We start from the raw sequence: 16571 nt of genomic DNA on the forward strand, positions 1-16571 counted from the left end.
GTTACCCTTCCCTTTATATTTATGACAACCTGTTAGGTTCACTCACTCTAGGGCACCTGGCATTGGCCACTGTCGGTAGACAGGATACTGGGCTGGATGGACCTTTGATCTGACCCAGTATGGCCATTCTTGTGTTCTTATGTTCTTATGTCCAGTGTTTGAAGCAGCAGCCTGAGCTCCCAGCAGCCTGGCAGTCACAGATAGCTCTGGCTCTGCTCACAGGGCGGCACACCCAGAATGCAAGGGAAATCAAGCATTTCCATTTCCCTCACTGGCCGTCAGCCCCTTAGACTTAGCCTCCTGTTTTTCATTACTGCACCAGACATATTTGATGTAATGACTGCTGCAGGTGGCATGAGGCATGGTGCAGCCCTGATTGTGAGCCATCAGCCAGAATCAAAGTTAATTCAGGAAAGCAGTAAAATTGATAATGTGTATTTCATGCCTCTGATCCGAACATTTTCCATTGCACAATCTTCCATCTTGAGCCACAGAAAGCAAACTCAGCTGACTACTTTAGAGCACCTAGCTCCAAAGTCAAAAACCTAAGAGATCCCCAGAGACACTGGCTTTGTTTTCAATGACTCAGATGTGCTTTCCCCCCCTCCCACCTCCATCTTTAAACTCTGGACAGTAAACACCCCACGGATTTTATTCCCCAGCCAGCTCAGAGCCTAGCCCCTCTCTGCAAACAGACAGGCTCTCTAGACAGTGGAAGTGCCATGGGTCCAGAGCCTGGCAGGGTGATTGACTACAAGTTTGATGCAGGGCAGAGGATTGTAATCCCATCTGAAATGGTGACTTGTTCTCTCCTCCTGTCCCTGAGTTTTATGCTAAAACATTTTTCAAGTAATGCTATTGTCTCCAAAGGCAAATGAGCATGTGTAGCAGATATCCAGCTGTAGCCCTGCCCAAACCTTAGAGATGGACCCTGGGCGCAGGCCCCACAAGGCCCGGGCTTTGGGTCTGGTCCCTCTCTCTATAATGGGCCAACCCAAAAGGCCAGACAGGAATGCCCAAACTTTCCATCTCTGTTAAAGACCATGAGTGAACAGTGTTGCGATATAGGATTGGCTGGCTGCAGAGCTGGGGGTTTCTCAGCCATGAGGATCCCTAGGTCCTGTGACCATTCAGATAATTATGATCCCTAATTATCTGAGCTCCTTTCTATTCTGCTTGGTCATGGAAATGCCCATGACATGTTTTGTTTGCAGTGCTGTTGTAGCCATGTCGGTCTCAGGATATTGGTGAGACAAGGTGGGGGAGGGAATATCTTTGATTGGACCAACTTTCTATGGCATTTTTGTAAGAAGAGTGGTTATGCCCTAATGTCACTGGCCAAAATTTCCCCTCGTTACCATGTCACCGACATGCAGTGTGCTGAGTGACTGATGCCCCAACCCTGTCAGGATCCTGACAAGGGCAGTCAGAGCAGGATCAGACTGGAGGCTGAGACTAGCAGAGGAGTTCTTAGTCAGGTTCCAGGCTGGGCTCGATACCAAGGATCAGAGTCTGAGTCAGGGATCAGGAGGCAAAGTCCAAATCAAGCCAAGATCAAAGCCAGAAGGTCATGGGAGCTACAAGAGATCCCCACTGTTGCCGGGACACGTCCTGGAATCCCCTTGGGCTTGTGAACGGCAGGGAGCCAATCAAGAGCCACAGAGCTGTGGTCTGTTGGACCCCTTGAAGCAGGACTTCCTGGTCTGTGTCCACAGCAGGTTGTAGGTAGTGGAGCATGAGCGGGTTATAGCTGCTGCTGGAGGGTAGCATGGAGGTGTCTGTTGCCTGACAGCTCTGCAGGCCCAGATTCAAGACTCCCCGGGCCTTACACACCCCAGAGCTGGCTGCATGCACATGGTTTATGAAAACTCTTTGGGTCCAAAGGCCTTAGAAAGTATCTTTATATCCTGGTTTCAAAGGGTTTTCCCAAACTTCAGGCCAACATAACAGAAAGGAGATGCTGCTGAGGTGCTAACGCTGCCCTTTCCTTTTGCAGAGAATGTCATAAATGGGCAGGACTACGAGGTGATGATGCAGATAGACTGTGAAGTGATGGACACCAGGATTCTGCATATTAAAAGCTCCTCCATACCCCGGTACCTTCGAGAACAGCAATGGAATCAGACCAACCCCTTCTATAGTGCTGCTCGCACCGTCCCTGAGACAGCCCACCCTATGAGAGCACCCATGGAATCACTGCAGTAGCTCCCAGAAGCCTCACAGCTGCAGTCCCTGAGCCCCAGCAAGGAGGCAGAAATGTTTGGTGATAGAAATGCAGCCTTCACCACTATCACTATTACTAGCTAAACAGCTGGGGATCCCAGCTCCAGCACTAGGCCCTACCACTTGCAGTTAACCTGGCCTTTCCAGAACTCCTAGAACGGCAGAGGGCTCAGCATTGATACGCCTCCTCAAATGGAACGCTTTATCAGAACTCTGTGATATTGCCCTGCTCATTGCCTTCCCAGCCTTCCTGGTGCACCCTGCCCAGCCTCTTCCCCTGTCTGATACATCCCATGATGGCCCAGGGCAGTGTTTGACGACAGCCTGGGAATGACGGCGAGTGACAGCCATCCTGCAGGGACAGGGCAGGCAGGTGAAGGAAGCTGGGCAGAAGGGTGGTGATGTCTGGGAGTGGCAGTATGGCCTGGTGGCCAGCAAGCAGGGCTGGGGCCAGGAGGACAGGGCCTTACCTGCTGTATGATCTGGAATAACTTCCTTGACCTCTGTATTTCAGTTTCCCCATTTGCAAATTGGGGCTAACCCCTGCCCTACCTCACAGAGGAGGGGGTGCCGAGGTTTGATTAGCTGCTGTTTATGGAGACCTGGGGATTCTGTGGAAGGAGGCTCTGCTAGACTTCTGCTAGAGGACTTCTGCTAGAAGTCCAGAGTCGCAGTATTTATTTATTTACACTCAAGCATGTTAGCAAACAGGGCAGGAGAAGAAAGGGGAAGTTTAACTGTGGAGGGGGCAGCGAGACATGGGGTGCCCTAGAACCGACACGTCCTGTATCTGTGCAGAGGTAGGGCTGCAGCTTTTGTCTGGAACTGTGCACAGTGAACCATTCTGCTCACAGTCTGCTCTGTACTTTGTGCCAGGATGGGAGAAAGGAACAGCTGGCCTGGCCTCTGTGGTTCCCCCTACAGGCAAGAAGAAGGGTGACTCCATGCAGGAACCGCTGCAAAGCTGAGTTCTGCACTGTCCAGAGCAGGCACACGCTGCACGGCCCCCTGGAATCCTCCCCCGCAGAGCCAAACCAGCTTTGCTGCTTGCAGAGCCGCTGCCCTCATGGAGAAAGAATAGGAACTGGATTTGGGCTAGATTTTAAGACTAAAGTGACCGTTGGGATTCCCCCAGTCTAACTTCCTGCAGCGCACAGGACGTGGTGGGGATTATTCCAATCTAATAGTTGTCACCACTACAAACTCTCTCTGGCTGCTCAGTCTGAATGTATTGCCCTGGAATCCCATGCCACATATGACTGTCTGTTTCTGACCACATTAAGCAGCTCCTCACTCTCCAGGCGAACGCACTCTTCTCACCAGTAGAAGGGAATTCCTGCCATTTGATTCCTTGCTAGGGAAATTTGTGCTAGCTCCTTGTGGGAAGTGAATAAATACCATTTTTCAAACACTCTCATGATTGAGAAAAGCTTCATCCCCTTGGCATGCTAAGTCCCCTTCCTAGCGTAGCAGCCAGCATTATCCTTGGATCATTTGGTCCCTGGAGAAAGCCAAGCTATGTGCAATTTAATATCTGTGGAAAAAAACACCAGACGCTTCCTTAAAAGGGAGATTTGGGGAAAAATACACAAAATGTTTTAACAACAAACCTTCCTTTGTGCCCTGTGTGAGCAGAGCGTGTTGGTTCACAGTGGCTTTTTAAAGAGCCAGCGCACTTCCTCACCTGCACCTTGTGGTGCACCTTTGACTTGCCAGACCTGCTGCATCATCTGTCATGGTATGAATCATGAGATCAGACATGAATGGCCCTAGCTCCCCATGGAAAGGTCCTGTCTGTCACCTAGCTGCTGCTACAACATGGGGCTTGTCTAGAACAGAACTGGATGGGGCTCCCATGGAGCAGACATGCCAGACCCGTGAAAAAAAAACCACAGAAATTGGGCTTGTTTTTGACTTAATTGGCTTGTGAGTTGCTTGTTCACTAGTTTTTGGCTAGTAGCTTGTTGGGCTTGTAACTTGCTGCTTGTTATAGCTTGTTGCTTCTTTTTTTTTGATCAGCTCCCAGCAAGCAGGGGCAAGGGGGGGAGAGAGTCAGGGGTGCACAGCGGGCTCACCACAGTCCCAGACTGCATGCCGGGGGATCTAGTCACATAGAGTGTTGGGGTTCTTAGGGATTGGCTTGTTTTGACCTGGTTTTGAAATGGGATTAGCTTGATTTTTGTCTTATTGTGAAAGTCGGGGTGCTTATTTACCACGTGAAAGTTGGCAACTGTACTATGGAGACAGTATCCCTGCCAGCTCCTGTGTGTGTTTAGAGTCACTACAATGTATTTTAGGCAATACGAGATTTTTATTTTTTAAATGCCATGTCTGAGCAGCTTGGCTCTGATCCAAGTTAGGCAAATCTAGCAAGAAGAAATCAGCTGAGCTATTTCTTGTACTTTCTGTTATGGAATGTTCATTTTGTGCTAGTGGTTCTCCAATCTCATGGGGTCCCTTTCACTTGTCTGTCCCCTAGTTTGTGATGGAGCATGGGACCAATGCCTTTGAGTAGCCCAAGCTGCATTGCTGCATTTGGGGGGGAAGGATAGCTCAGTGGTTTGAGCATTGGCCTGCTAAACCCAGAGTTGTGAGTTCAATCCTTGAGGGGGCCATTTGGGGCAAAAAAAAAAAAATTGAGGATTAGTCCTGCTTTGAGCAGGGGGTTGGACTAGATGACCTCCTGAGGTCCCTTCCAACCCTGATATTCTGTGATTCTAAGTTACAGGCCAGACAGCTGAATGAGACCAGCTACAAAAAACAGAGCTACCAGCAGAGGTGAATACCTCCACAGCAGGGAACCACTCTCTTTGGCTACACAGTGGCCATTTTCCCAGTGCTCCAGAGTAATTCCTGCAGGCAGTGGGAGTCCATTGTAGGGTGACCAGACATCCTGATTTTTAGTTCTTTGTCCCGCGTCCCGACCAAAGCCCATTTGTCCCGATATTGAGGCTTTGGCTGCTCCGGCAGTTTGGTTTTTTTGGTTTTTTGCTTCGGTAACTCACTCTGGACGCCTTTTTTTTTTTTTTTTTTTTTTTTTGCTTCCCCCATGTGTCCCAATATTTTGTCCATTTCATCTGATCACCCTAGTTCATTGATTTACAAATAAGAGTACCTGGAATGTTAGTGACTGTAAGATGTAGCTTACACTAGCCGTTAGACCTTGTACCCGCTGGCTGTTTGAGCTCTGGCAGGAGAGCCAAGGTGGTAGCCTCCAGGCACACTAACTAATGGGATATGACAGGAGACAGGGCAGTGGGGTGGGGCAGGGGTTACTTTTACAAAGTAGGATTTTGCAAGTTTGCTGTGGCTTTCTGTGAGTGCTTGAGAGAGCACATTCAAACTTCCCAGCTGATGGCACTGTACATTTTAGGACTAATGGTGCTGACTTTCAGGGATACGTTTTCTGCACAGGTTGAAGGGGATTTAGCCACAAGATTCCTGTAACTGCTCAGTAAAACCACTCAGTGACATCCCCTTCAAGGACAGTGGCTGCCAGTGTTTACCTTCTATGGGGGGAAGGGGCACAGACACCTCGTTCCAGTCCTTGTACTCATGTATTTTGCACCAGTGCTTACAATGGTGTCTGCAGACGTACCAGCTGAGGGTGGATGCTGTAACAATCCATGAGGAACATCTGGTTAAAAGCATTTACTTTGCAGTTATATTAACCTTCCTTTACCAGCATTCTTACACCGCAGATCGTTGAAGGGATCCGGCCCTTGGCAAGTGTGATGAAACCTGTGATTAAAGATGTGTGAGTTTCGAAGGATTGTACTAGACTCTGGTGATATTTAAGTATTTTAACCATTAAATTTTCTGTTAAGCTCATCTGCATGGCTTCCACACTTGGACTGCAAATCTCATTGTGAAAATAAGTGGTGCTAAAGCGGACAGCAAGAACACTGGAAGCCAATCTAGAGTCCTTAAGGGTTGATTGCACAGGTTAAATTGCAGAGGTCAACTCATTAATTTAGGCCCCTCAATCTTGAGTAGTTTGTTTCTATTTGAAGGGACAGCCAAGATAAAAATAGCATCATCTTGCTTAAGAATACACCTTCCCTGGGTTACTGATACCTCGGATTATTGAAGTGAACTTCCTTTAATCATCCTTTTCATCCTGATGCTCTGTTTTTCTATTTTCCCTTCACTCACTTTAGATGGTGAAAGCAAATCTATTCAGGTTCTTATTTATATAGCCCTCATCACTGTTTTGAATCCTGCTGTTCACTTTCATATCAGTGTCACTTTCTGGCTCCCATTTCCAGCGCAGTGCTGATGTCTGTATTTCTGTCATAGCAGGGAAATATTTAAATCACCCTAAGAACTGTTTTACTTGATGTGTTGTTTTAATTTCAATTACATTTTGCAAAACACTTTTAAACAACTGTGGGAAGCATGTATTCGAATGAGAGCTGCAGAGGTCCTAGTCCCCATGGACTAGAGCCAGCTGGGAGCATCAGGGACTCCGTTTGTATATCCCTTGCTGACCAGGGAGCAGGCCACACCATAGTAAAAATGCGTGTGCCTTGTCTAAAGTAGTGCTGCCCCCTTGCTAGCTCTGGTAGAGCTGCTTTGTGCCTACTCACCCCATGACACCCTAGCACCATCCCCAACAGTGACCAGATTTGGGACTCTCTATCTTGGAAAGGCAGTAATTAAGACATGAGCGTGATACAGCAGGCTCTTCACACGCTGAGCTCCCATGCACTTCCTAAAGCTTCAAATCCAGCCCTAGATTCATAGACCCAGTCCTGCAATTGACTCCCCAGAAAGACCTCAGCACTCAGGGGGCCTGACTGAAGCCAGCAAAGGCGGCCCAGCAGGTCACGGACTGTGAAGCACATCCTGGAAAGTTTGTAAAATGGATGCAGCAGGGTTATTCTTACCAGATTATTTTTGGACCCTCAGAATAAAATCCTGTTTGGGGGATAGGGAATGAGGCTGCTCTGATTTCGCCTTTAAATGATATGTGGGATCACCATATGCAAAACAAAAAAACTTTATTTCAGGCTCATAAATGAGTCCATCTGTGTTTGTAACAAGAGGAAATAAAATCATTTTTAACTTTGTTTTTATATCTATTTCCATTTCTGAAATGAGAGAATGAAAAGCAGAGAAATTCTCCACTGATGGAGCAAGGAAAGCAGTTGAATTCTGGTCTCCTCCAGGACTTGAATGAAGCTTTAGCACTTAGGTTCTACTCTCTACTCTGAATAGGCCAAATCTTTCCAATGGAATTCTCTCCTCTGAGACAGGACTGGAGAGTATCCGAATGGCCACAGCAGAGGAGACCAACTGGCATGTCTAGTTCTTACAGTTTGAAAACCCAGGACTTGATGCTGCAGAAGAAGGGGGAAAACCCAAGTTTTGTAACTCTGTGTAATACTAGCTGGGGGAAGGAAGGGAGAGTAGCTAGGGTTATGCCCTGAAGGTTTGATTGCTACTAATGTGTCTGTAAGTAATCTACCACTAGTTTCAATGGCTGTGGTTAGAGGGTTGGGGGAGGGGGTCACCTTTTTTCAGTAGATAGGGACTACAAATTCCCTACATTGTAATGTCCACACAGTTGGAACCGGGAACCAGCCTTACTTGCCAGTAAAACAACACAAGAAACTCTGTTGAGCTTTTTTTTTACCCACTATTGCTGCTATATTTGATTGTCAGCCTCCTGCAGCAGCACATCCTGTTGGGTTATAGTACGTAGAGCAGCAGTTCTCAAACTGGGTCACAACCCTGTTTTAATGGGGTCTCCAGGGCTAGTGTTAGACTTGCTGGGGCCTGGGCCTGAAGCCAAAGTCTGGGAGCCAAAGACTTGCTTCAGCCCTGGGTGGCGGGGCTCAGGCTTTGGCTTCAGCCCTAGGCAGTTGGGCTCAGGTTACAGTCCCCCGAAGCCCTCAAGCTTCAGCTTTGTCCCCCTACCACCCACCCCCACCCCCACCCCCTCTCGGGGTGGCAGGGCTTTGGCTCTCTCCCCCTGTCCCCCGCCTGGGGCAGTGCTGCTCAGGCTTTGGTTCCCCTTCCCAGAGTCATGTAGTAATTTTTATTGTCAGAAGGGGGTCGCAGTGCAATGAAGTTTGAGAAACCCTGACCCTAGAGCATGGAGTCCTTTTCAGGACAGGATGCAAATTCCTCATGCAGGCCTTCCCTTTGGCAAGGTCTCTCCTCAGCTAGCGTGATCCTCCTGTTGTGTCAGGGCTGTCTATACAGATTCTGCTGTGCACGCTTACAGTTGTGCTCTTAAATCCATGAGCATTTTGCATCCTCCTTGGTGTGAAACAGGCACTCAGCCCCCCTCTGTCTGACTCCAGATGTACCAGCCAGTTCTCTTGCTGCAAGGATCTGAACTTTGCCCTTTTCCAAAGCTCCATGGTTCTTTCTCATGGGCCTCGGGAAGACATGATACTTCACCCCCTATTGTAAGTGAGATCTGCCCTTCCAGAGGGAGAGAGCTCCCGTTATTCTGGCCCCAGCGGTATCACCCTGGAACAGTCTAGGGGCCTCTGAGAAATGTGACTACACATGTGGGAGAGGCTCGGCAGGTTCTGGGCTAGCTCAGAAATGGCTATTGTCAGTTTTCTTTAGGTTCCTTGTGGCACCTGAATGCACAGCCCAACTCCTTTCTGCTGGTTTGACCCTCTGCCAAAAAACTGCCTGTGTGAATGGGCAGTGCACCTCCTGTCTCACATGGGACTCAACTGGGGAAGCGTGCACACTTAGTGCAAGTGTCCAGCATTACCAGTATGTCACCCCGAGCTAGCTGAGGCCCTCCCAATCCTTTTTCCAACACCCAACCACAGCTTCAATTCCCAGCAGTCACTAGATGTTCCACAGGTCCATATTCCATTTGTGTAGTAGGTATTTGCAGTGCCTGTGGGAAGTCCTGGGTCTTATGTGCCACGGTGAACCCAGGTGATTGGGCTGTAGGATTCGTGATCAGGTCTTGATTCTTGAACCTGCTATTTGCCCACAGCCTCTGCCACTTGTCTTTTGGTGACAATCCCAAGGTTTTAAGAGCTAATCAGAAGGGGTTTAAGGTGTACTTAAGAAGTACTTAAGGTGGCATTTTCATAGATGGGTAAGTCCAGGTTATCATATGTCAGGGTTCCCTCCCCACTCTGAACTCTAGAGTACAGATGTGGGACCCGCTTTAAAGACCCCCTAAGCTTATTTCTACCAGCTTAGGTTAAAACTTCCCCAAGGCAAAAATTCCTTTTGTCCTTGTAGGGTATGCTACCACCACCAACTGATTTAACAAAGGATCAGGGAAAGGAACAGTTGGAGTTCCTATTCCCCTAAAATATCGCCCCCAATCCCTTACACCCCCTTTCCTTGAGAGGCTTAAGAATAATATCCTAACCAATTGGTTACAAAGTGATCACAGACCCAAACCCCTGGGTCTTAGGACAATAGAGAAATCAGTCGGGTTCTTAAAAGAAGGATTTTATTTTAAAAAAAAGGTAAAAATCACCTCTGTAAAATCAGGATGGAAAATAACTTTACAGGGTAACAAAAGATTCAAAAACACAGCAGAACTTCCTCTAGGCTTGGTTTCAAAGTTACAAAGAATAGGAATAAACTTCCCTCCAGCAAAGGAAAAATTCACAAGCAGAACAACAGATAATCTAACACGACTTGCCTGGCTTTTACTTACAATTTTTGTAATATGAGAGACTTTTAGGATGGTTTATAGAAGAAGGAGTTTTCTGACCTGATGCTTCTCTGCTTCCCAAGAGAACACACAAAAACAAAGCCTTCCCTCCACCCCTCCCCCAAGATTTGAAACTATCTTCTTTCCCCATTGGTCCTTTTGGTCAGGTGCCAACCAGGTTATTTGAGCTTCTTAACCCCTTACAGGTAAGGAGGAATTCTAGGCTACCCTTAGCTGTGTGGTTATGACATCATACGGTCATATTCTCATATTATTGCTGCTTGTCTTCGGAGGGATGGTGGTAAAGTATTTAGTCTGCAGAAGAGAAGAATGAGGGGGGATTTGATAGCTGCTTTCAACTACCTGAAAGGGAGTTCCAAAGAGGATGGATCTAGGCTGTTCTCAGTAGTAGCAGATGACAGAACAAGGAGTAATAGTCTCAAGTTGCAGTGGGAGAGATTTAGGTTGGATATTAGGAAAAACTTTTTCAGTAGGAGGGTGGTGAAGCACAGGAATGAGTTATCTAGGGAGGTGGTGGAATCTCCTTCCTTAGAGGTTTTTAAGGTCAGGCTTGACAAAGCCCTGGCTGGGATGATTTAGTCGGGGATTGGTCCTGCTTTGAGCAGGGGTTTGGACTAGATGGCTTCCTGAGGTCCCTTCCAACCCTGATATTCTATGATTCTATGAAAGTATGCACAAGGTGGGGAGCCAGACTGTAGGTGCTGACTTCATCACTCCTGTGACAATTCTCAGAGCAGTGCTCAAGTGCCCATCAACAAGTGTCATATGTGTGCTTCCTGACCCTACTGGTGCTCTGAGAAGATAAGGACCAAGGTGGCTGTCTGAAAGGTATGAGCATTCAGGTCAAGTCCAGGAATAAGAATGAGCGTCTCTCAGCCCAAAGGATCCCAATGTACTTTTCAAGCTCAGCTACAAACAAGGATCACTTGACCTGCTGCTGAGCTGAAGCCACCTCCGGTTTGGAGGACAGCAACATTAACAGCAATGCAACGTAAGAATTTAGGACAGGTGAACAAGTGCCATAGAGAATTTAGAGAGACAAGCTGGAATTGGGTCAGGCACCAGGACTTTAGCTGTTACAAAAAAAATGTCTTGGGATCATCAGATGGCCACGAAAGGTCATGGCTTACACTTCATTCAGGACATGGCACCTCCAGGAGCACCAGCCTCCCATGGTCAGGCACTGGCTCAGTACAAACTTACTGACCAACCCTGCCAGCTTCCTTTACCACAGAGCAGGACACTGCATATTTGCATCAACATGGATAGTGTGATAGGCACAAGCTGCCAGAAGCCCGTGGCTCCCCCTTTTACAGTTGTGTTAGAGCAAAACCCAGGTGCGGGGAGCTTGCTCTCAGAGCTGTGTGTAAGGGCAACACAAAGAACTGCCAAGCCACATTGCCAGGAGTCCCTCCCTTTTTAAGTGGCCTGGGTGGGGCCAGATTCTCAGCTGAGCCCAACATGTTCTGGGTGAGGAGGAGGCCCAAAAGGGAAATCTGCTGTTCCCCAGTCCGCCCTGCTTCCTGAGCACTCAAGGGGGAATGGCAGCTGGGGCAGGATGTGGCGTGGGACTCAGTAGCTGCTCCTGCCTGTGACCTGGCCAGGCTGAGGGAACAGGCAGCTCCTGCGGGTGGAGAGTCGTGTGCTCAGCTGGGACAGGCTGCTTTGAGAACCTTTGTAATTCCTTGTCAAGGTTCCTTCCCCACTCTGAACTCTAGGGTAAAGATGTGGGGACCTGCATGAAAGACCCCCTAAACTTATTCTTACCAGCTTAGGTTAAAAACTTTCCCAAGGTACAAACTTTGCCTTGTCCTTGAACCCTATGCTACCACCTCCAAGCGTTTCAACAAAGAACAGTGAAAGAGCCCACTTGGAGACGTCTTTCCCCAAAATATCCCCCCAAGCCCTACACCCCTTTTCCTGGGGAAGGCTTGATAAAAATCCTCACCAATTTGCATAGGTGAACACAGACCCAAACCCTTGGATCTTACGAACAATGAAAAAGCAATCAGGTTCTTAAAAGAAGAATTTTAATTAAAGAAAAAGTAAAAGAATCACCTCTGTAAAATCAGGATGGTAAACACCTTACAGGGTAATCAGGGTAAACAAAACATAGAGAATCCCTCTAGGCAAAACCTTAAGTTACAAAAAAACAGAAAAACAGGAATATCCATTCCATTCAGCACAGCTATTTTACCAGCCATTAAACAAAAGGAAATCTAACACATTTCTAGCTAGATTACTTACTAACTTAAGGAGTTACGAAGAGCATTCCTGATCTGTTCCCGGCAAAAGCATCACACAGATCGACCCTTTGTCCCCTGCCCTTCCAGCTTTGAAAGTATCTTGTCTCCTCATTGGTCATTTTGGTCAGGTGCCAGCGAGGTTATCTTAGCTTCTTAACCCTTTACAGGTGAAAGGGCTTTTACTCTGGCCAGGAGGGATTTTATAGCACTGTACACAGAAAGGTGGTTACCCTTCCCTTTATATTTATGACATTCCTAGTCCCCCTCGAGTGCTTCCCCCTGGCCACAACAGCAGCTGTCTCCCTCACCCAGGCCTGACTCTTGGCTCCTCCCTCAGCTCCCATAGCAGGAGGGGGAGGGGCTCAGGGAGCCCATGAGCTGGGCGGGGAAGCGTGTCAGCGGCCAGCCCTGTCTGCCACGCACGCAGCATGGGAGGTAGTGTTGCCAGGTGTCCGGTTTTCGAAACACTGATCAGACACCCAAAGTCCAGTTGCCGCCTGCAGGGGGCTGAAACAGTGGGGGCCAAGGAGGTGAGCAGGGAGGCACTGCGAGGGGATTGCAGCAGAAAGACGGCAGTGGGGGGGGGGGGCAGCAAGCAGCCATCCCCCCCCACACACACACACCAGTGCATGCCCACATCTCACGCGCTGCCTCATCCAGTGACGGTAGCAGTGCTGGGGATGGACAGTAAGAGTGTGCCCAGGAGCAGCCCGGGCTCCACCGCTGCCTCTGCTGCTCCTGCCCTTCTGCCACCCCCGGGCAGTGCCCCCACCAGCTCCTGCCTTGCACAGTGAGTAGTGGGGGCAGAGCACCCCCCACTCAGCCCCAGCAGGAGAATCCCTGCTCCCCTGAGTGGAGAGGCTCACCTGCCCCTTGGCACAGGGGGAGGCTGCAAGCAGCGTTTCACCTTGTTGGCAAACAAACACACACACACCCTCCCTGCTTCCCAATTGGGCCACCTTGGCTTTGAGCCTCACCCCCCCTTCCCTGGGCCTGCACCCTGCCCACACAAACGCCCCCGCCCACCCCCACAGGACCTAAAGCCGGCTCCCCTCCCACCTTGTCTCCACGAGAAACAGGGAGACCACAGTGCCCCACCCCAAGCCCAACACTCTGGAATGAATATATGCTGCATCCTCTCCTCTGGTGTGTATGTGTATGGCGGGGAAGAGGTGTCAGTATTGGAGCTTATTTTAAAGTCTTTAACTTTTGGGGGTTTAGCTCAGTAGAGTCAGTATCTCCCCTTATTCTTCCCTCCCTTTCCAGCCTCCCTCAATGAGGTGTCTTAAAGAGGGTCCCAAATACCAGCTGCCTTGTTGGGGTTATTACGGGTTGTTATCACTTAGTTGAGCCATGGACCCTTTCTCTGTACAGCACAGAGAGGAACGCGTCACTTGATCTCAGTGTGATTTTGGTGAAGGTGGGGCTCGGGCTGCTGCCATGGGCGGGCTCGGGCTGCTGCCATGGGCTGGCTCAGTCTCATTTAGTGCAGGGTGGCCCCAGGGACACATGCGTGCTGTGGGACTGCCTGGGCAGCCGGCATAGGACTGGCAGGGGTTACTTCCTTTGAGACACAGCCTAATAACTGGTGCTCCTGGGTGGGCAGATGGCAGTAGCCACCAAGAGACCTTTCCTGCCCTGGGAGGCGCCCGATTTCCTGCCACTGCCCACGTAAAGGGTGGCTGTCAGTGTCATTGCCTGTTCGTGTGTGTTCCCCAGTCTCACGGCCATGCTGTGTGTGGTCCTGTGCACCTCTTCTCCCGCTCCTTGTTCTGTGGCCCTGGGATGGGCTCAGGCTCTGCTGAAGGACACAAGAGGATGCTGCAGGTGCTCTGTTCAGCAGCCACTGCCTGTTCATAGCTGGCTTCAATGCTGGTCTAAGGATGTTGGCAGAGCGACTGGCTTTGGAGCACACCTGCTAGCGCTGAGCCTGGCAGCTTGAGGGGCAGCATACTTGTGTCTCCAGGGGCCCCATGCCCAGCAGTGCTCCTTTGCAGGACCTTTTTCCTGGGCTCAGGATATAGACCCTGACAATGGGCAGCAAACATAACAGTCCATCTGCCCTGGCTTTATGTGCCCAGCCCTGAGGTGGGGGCTGGACTCTCAGGCCCTGCACCCATAGTGCTGTTCAGAAATGACAGGGCTGCCTGTGGCAGCATGGAGAAAAGTGCCTGGCCCTGAAAGACACAAATATTTGGAAACCCTACACCTGAATCTCAGTGGGAATTGTGCCAGGGTGAAATCATTGGAGGGCACCAGTAAAGCCCAGGCCTGGAGCATCTGACTGGGGGCCTGTTCCCAGGGGCTCGTGTACCTGCTCATCCCAAGAAAGTGAATTTTCAAGTAAGCAAACAGAAGGGCCTAGAACGGTCTCTGTGACATTAGCCAGGCCCTGGCCTGATGCTCCCCGCTTCCTTTGCACACCCCAATATCTGGCAGGGCCATAACTGTCAGCCACTGCTGGCCTGGAGGCGAAAGGATGCTCAGCATCTGTTCCCAGCTCCCTTGGCCAGCCCATCGCCGACCAGCACCTGGGAAGCATTTTCTGTTTATTTTTTTGCCACCTGAGAATAAAACAAACCCCAAAAATGTCCCCAACAATTGCAAAGGTACAAGAATGTTTATTACTGGATGTGTATAAATACAACAAGCTGCTGGCAGAGCTGTGAGCGCGTTTGACAGGCTGTAAATGTGCCACAAAAGCTGAGTGGCAGCAGTAGGGGGTGGGGGGATGGGCCATATAAATAGGGAACCACAGGCCAGGAGCAAACCTGAGGCCCAAGCTACTCTGCTAGGATGGAGCATTAGTGCAGGTCTCCATAAAGCAGCCATGAGAGCTGTGGGGCTGTGCTGCTCTCAGGCCAGGCTCTCACATGCACGGCACTCCCTGGAAGTGCAGGCAGACGACCACACTGAGCATCTCCAGGAAAATGTGACCAAATGGCAAAGCTGAGCCGCTGCCCAGGGAGACACAAGTAAAAGCAAATATTGCGGGGGGGTCTCATCTGGGTGACAGAATCAGCTATATTTCTTTACAAAATGACAGGGCATCCCACCCATTTCTGGCAGGGTAGCTGCCAGCGTGCCTCCCAGCATGGCAGCATCTGGTCATGTAGGCGCTCTCCATAGCAGGACAGACGTGTGAGAGCTTGTGCCAAGGCAGCTCTGGGCTGCATGTGTGGGCACATCGTATGAGCAAGGGGCAGAGCTACAGCAACAGCTTATGGCAGCAAAGACAAATAACAGCCCCGCCAGCTCCCAGGACCATTCACACGAAGGAGGCTGCAGAGCAAAAAACTGATGCCCCAGCTTTCAAATGACTGTCGAATTAACACGTGCGGCTGTTCGCAGGCCAGTGGGACTGTCATAAACCTGACTCAGTGCAGACAGAACAAACTGAGCACCCCCGAAGGCCAGGCCTCGCCACCACTGCATGCAAGACGTTTTTGCTGAGCAAGAAGTCTGCTTTGATGGCTTTTTTATTATTTATTGGTTAGCAAAAAAGCAACTAGCTGTATTTGTATTGTCCCTTTGCCTTGATAATGCCCAGCAGCCACCCCACTGCAGATGGACTCATGAAGCAATACCCTGCCCATCCTTCCCGCTCGGCGTGGGAGGCAGCAGTGTCAGTATAAAAGAGAAGGAAGGTTACACTAAAAATAAAGGGTTTGATTCTGGCCTGTGGACTGATCTACAATCCACTTTAAAAACAGCATTTCCTCTTGGATTTGTACAAAATAATAATAAAAGGTGCTGGTGGCCCTTTCAGTGTCCTGTGGCCAGGGTCTCAGTAAGCAAAGATCACGTGGTATGTGACCTGGTGCCCATTGTCCCAGGCATAGAGCAGGCGATCCTTGGGGTTATAGTCTATCTGAGTGATGTAGGAATACTCGTTCTCGAAGAGCAGCCGCGGGATGATCTGCGTGTTGGTGTGGGTGTCAAAGGCATACGAGATGTTGGCATTCTTATGGTTGTAGCTGTCCACAGCGTAGAGCACACCGCAGATGACGAAGCAGTTCCCATAGAAGTTCCGGCGCAGGCCTGTCCGCCACGTGGTCTCCTTCTGGGTGCTCAAGTCAGCGGCATTGAGCTTACTCAGGACAATGACCTCCTGGCTGAAGCCTTCGTAGTTGATGGCCGGGTAAATGACCCACAGGCCATTCTCGTCCACAGCGAAGTCCACATCGGAGTGGCCCTGCCACTGCCATGGTGTCACCTCCTCATAGGCCACATCATGCAGCATGGCCCAGGCAGCTACGTACCTCTGCTTCAGGTCATATTTAATGATGTTGCGTGTGAAGGCCCGGTTGTAGTAGAGGGAGCCATTGTAGACAGCATGTCCTGTCCCGATCCAGCTGTAGGGGAGTTTGTAGGAGTTGCTCCAACGCCCTGGACAGCAGAGACCTTGCACAAATTAAACCCTTGGCTCA

At 49.7% G+C, this 16571-nt stretch overlaps 2 protein-coding genes across 9 annotated transcripts in view; one reads left to right on the top strand and one right to left on the bottom strand.

Moving 5' to 3' along the window:
* The window catches only part of ATF6 (activating transcription factor 6), a 408864-nt gene that overhangs the window by 317217 nt on the left and 75076 nt on the right, over window positions 1-16571 (top strand). For 5 of the 6 annotated variants that reach the window (XM_073356211.2, XM_073356213.2, XM_073356212.2 and 2 more), the window contains one exon: window positions 1997-7295. The exons of the other annotated variant lie outside the window; for it this stretch is intronic. In XM_073356211.2, the coding sequence (XP_073212312.1) occupies window positions 1997-2205 (209 nt within the window). In that variant the 3' untranslated portion in view covers window positions 2206-7295. Of the gene's footprint in view, window positions 1-1996; window positions 7296-16571 lie in introns of those variants that run through there. 6 annotated transcript variants of the gene reach the window in all.
* OLFML2B (olfactomedin like 2B) overlaps window positions 14747-16571 on the bottom strand; it is a 97488-nt gene continuing 95663 nt past the window's right edge. For 2 of the 3 annotated variants that reach the window (XM_073356210.2, XM_073356208.2), the window contains one exon: window positions 14747-16545. In XM_073356210.2, the coding sequence (XP_073212311.1) occupies window positions 15929-16545 (617 nt within the window). In that variant the 3' untranslated portion in view covers window positions 14747-15928. The remainder of the gene's footprint in view (window positions 16546-16571) is intronic. The other variant, XM_073356209.2, reaches the window with a different exon arrangement.

This window comes from Lepidochelys kempii, chromosome 8 (assembly GCF_965140285.1).
Source record: "Lepidochelys kempii isolate rLepKem1 chromosome 8, rLepKem1.hap1, whole genome shotgun sequence".
NCBI classification, from domain to species: domain Eukaryota; kingdom Metazoa; phylum Chordata; order Testudines; family Cheloniidae; genus Lepidochelys; species Lepidochelys kempii.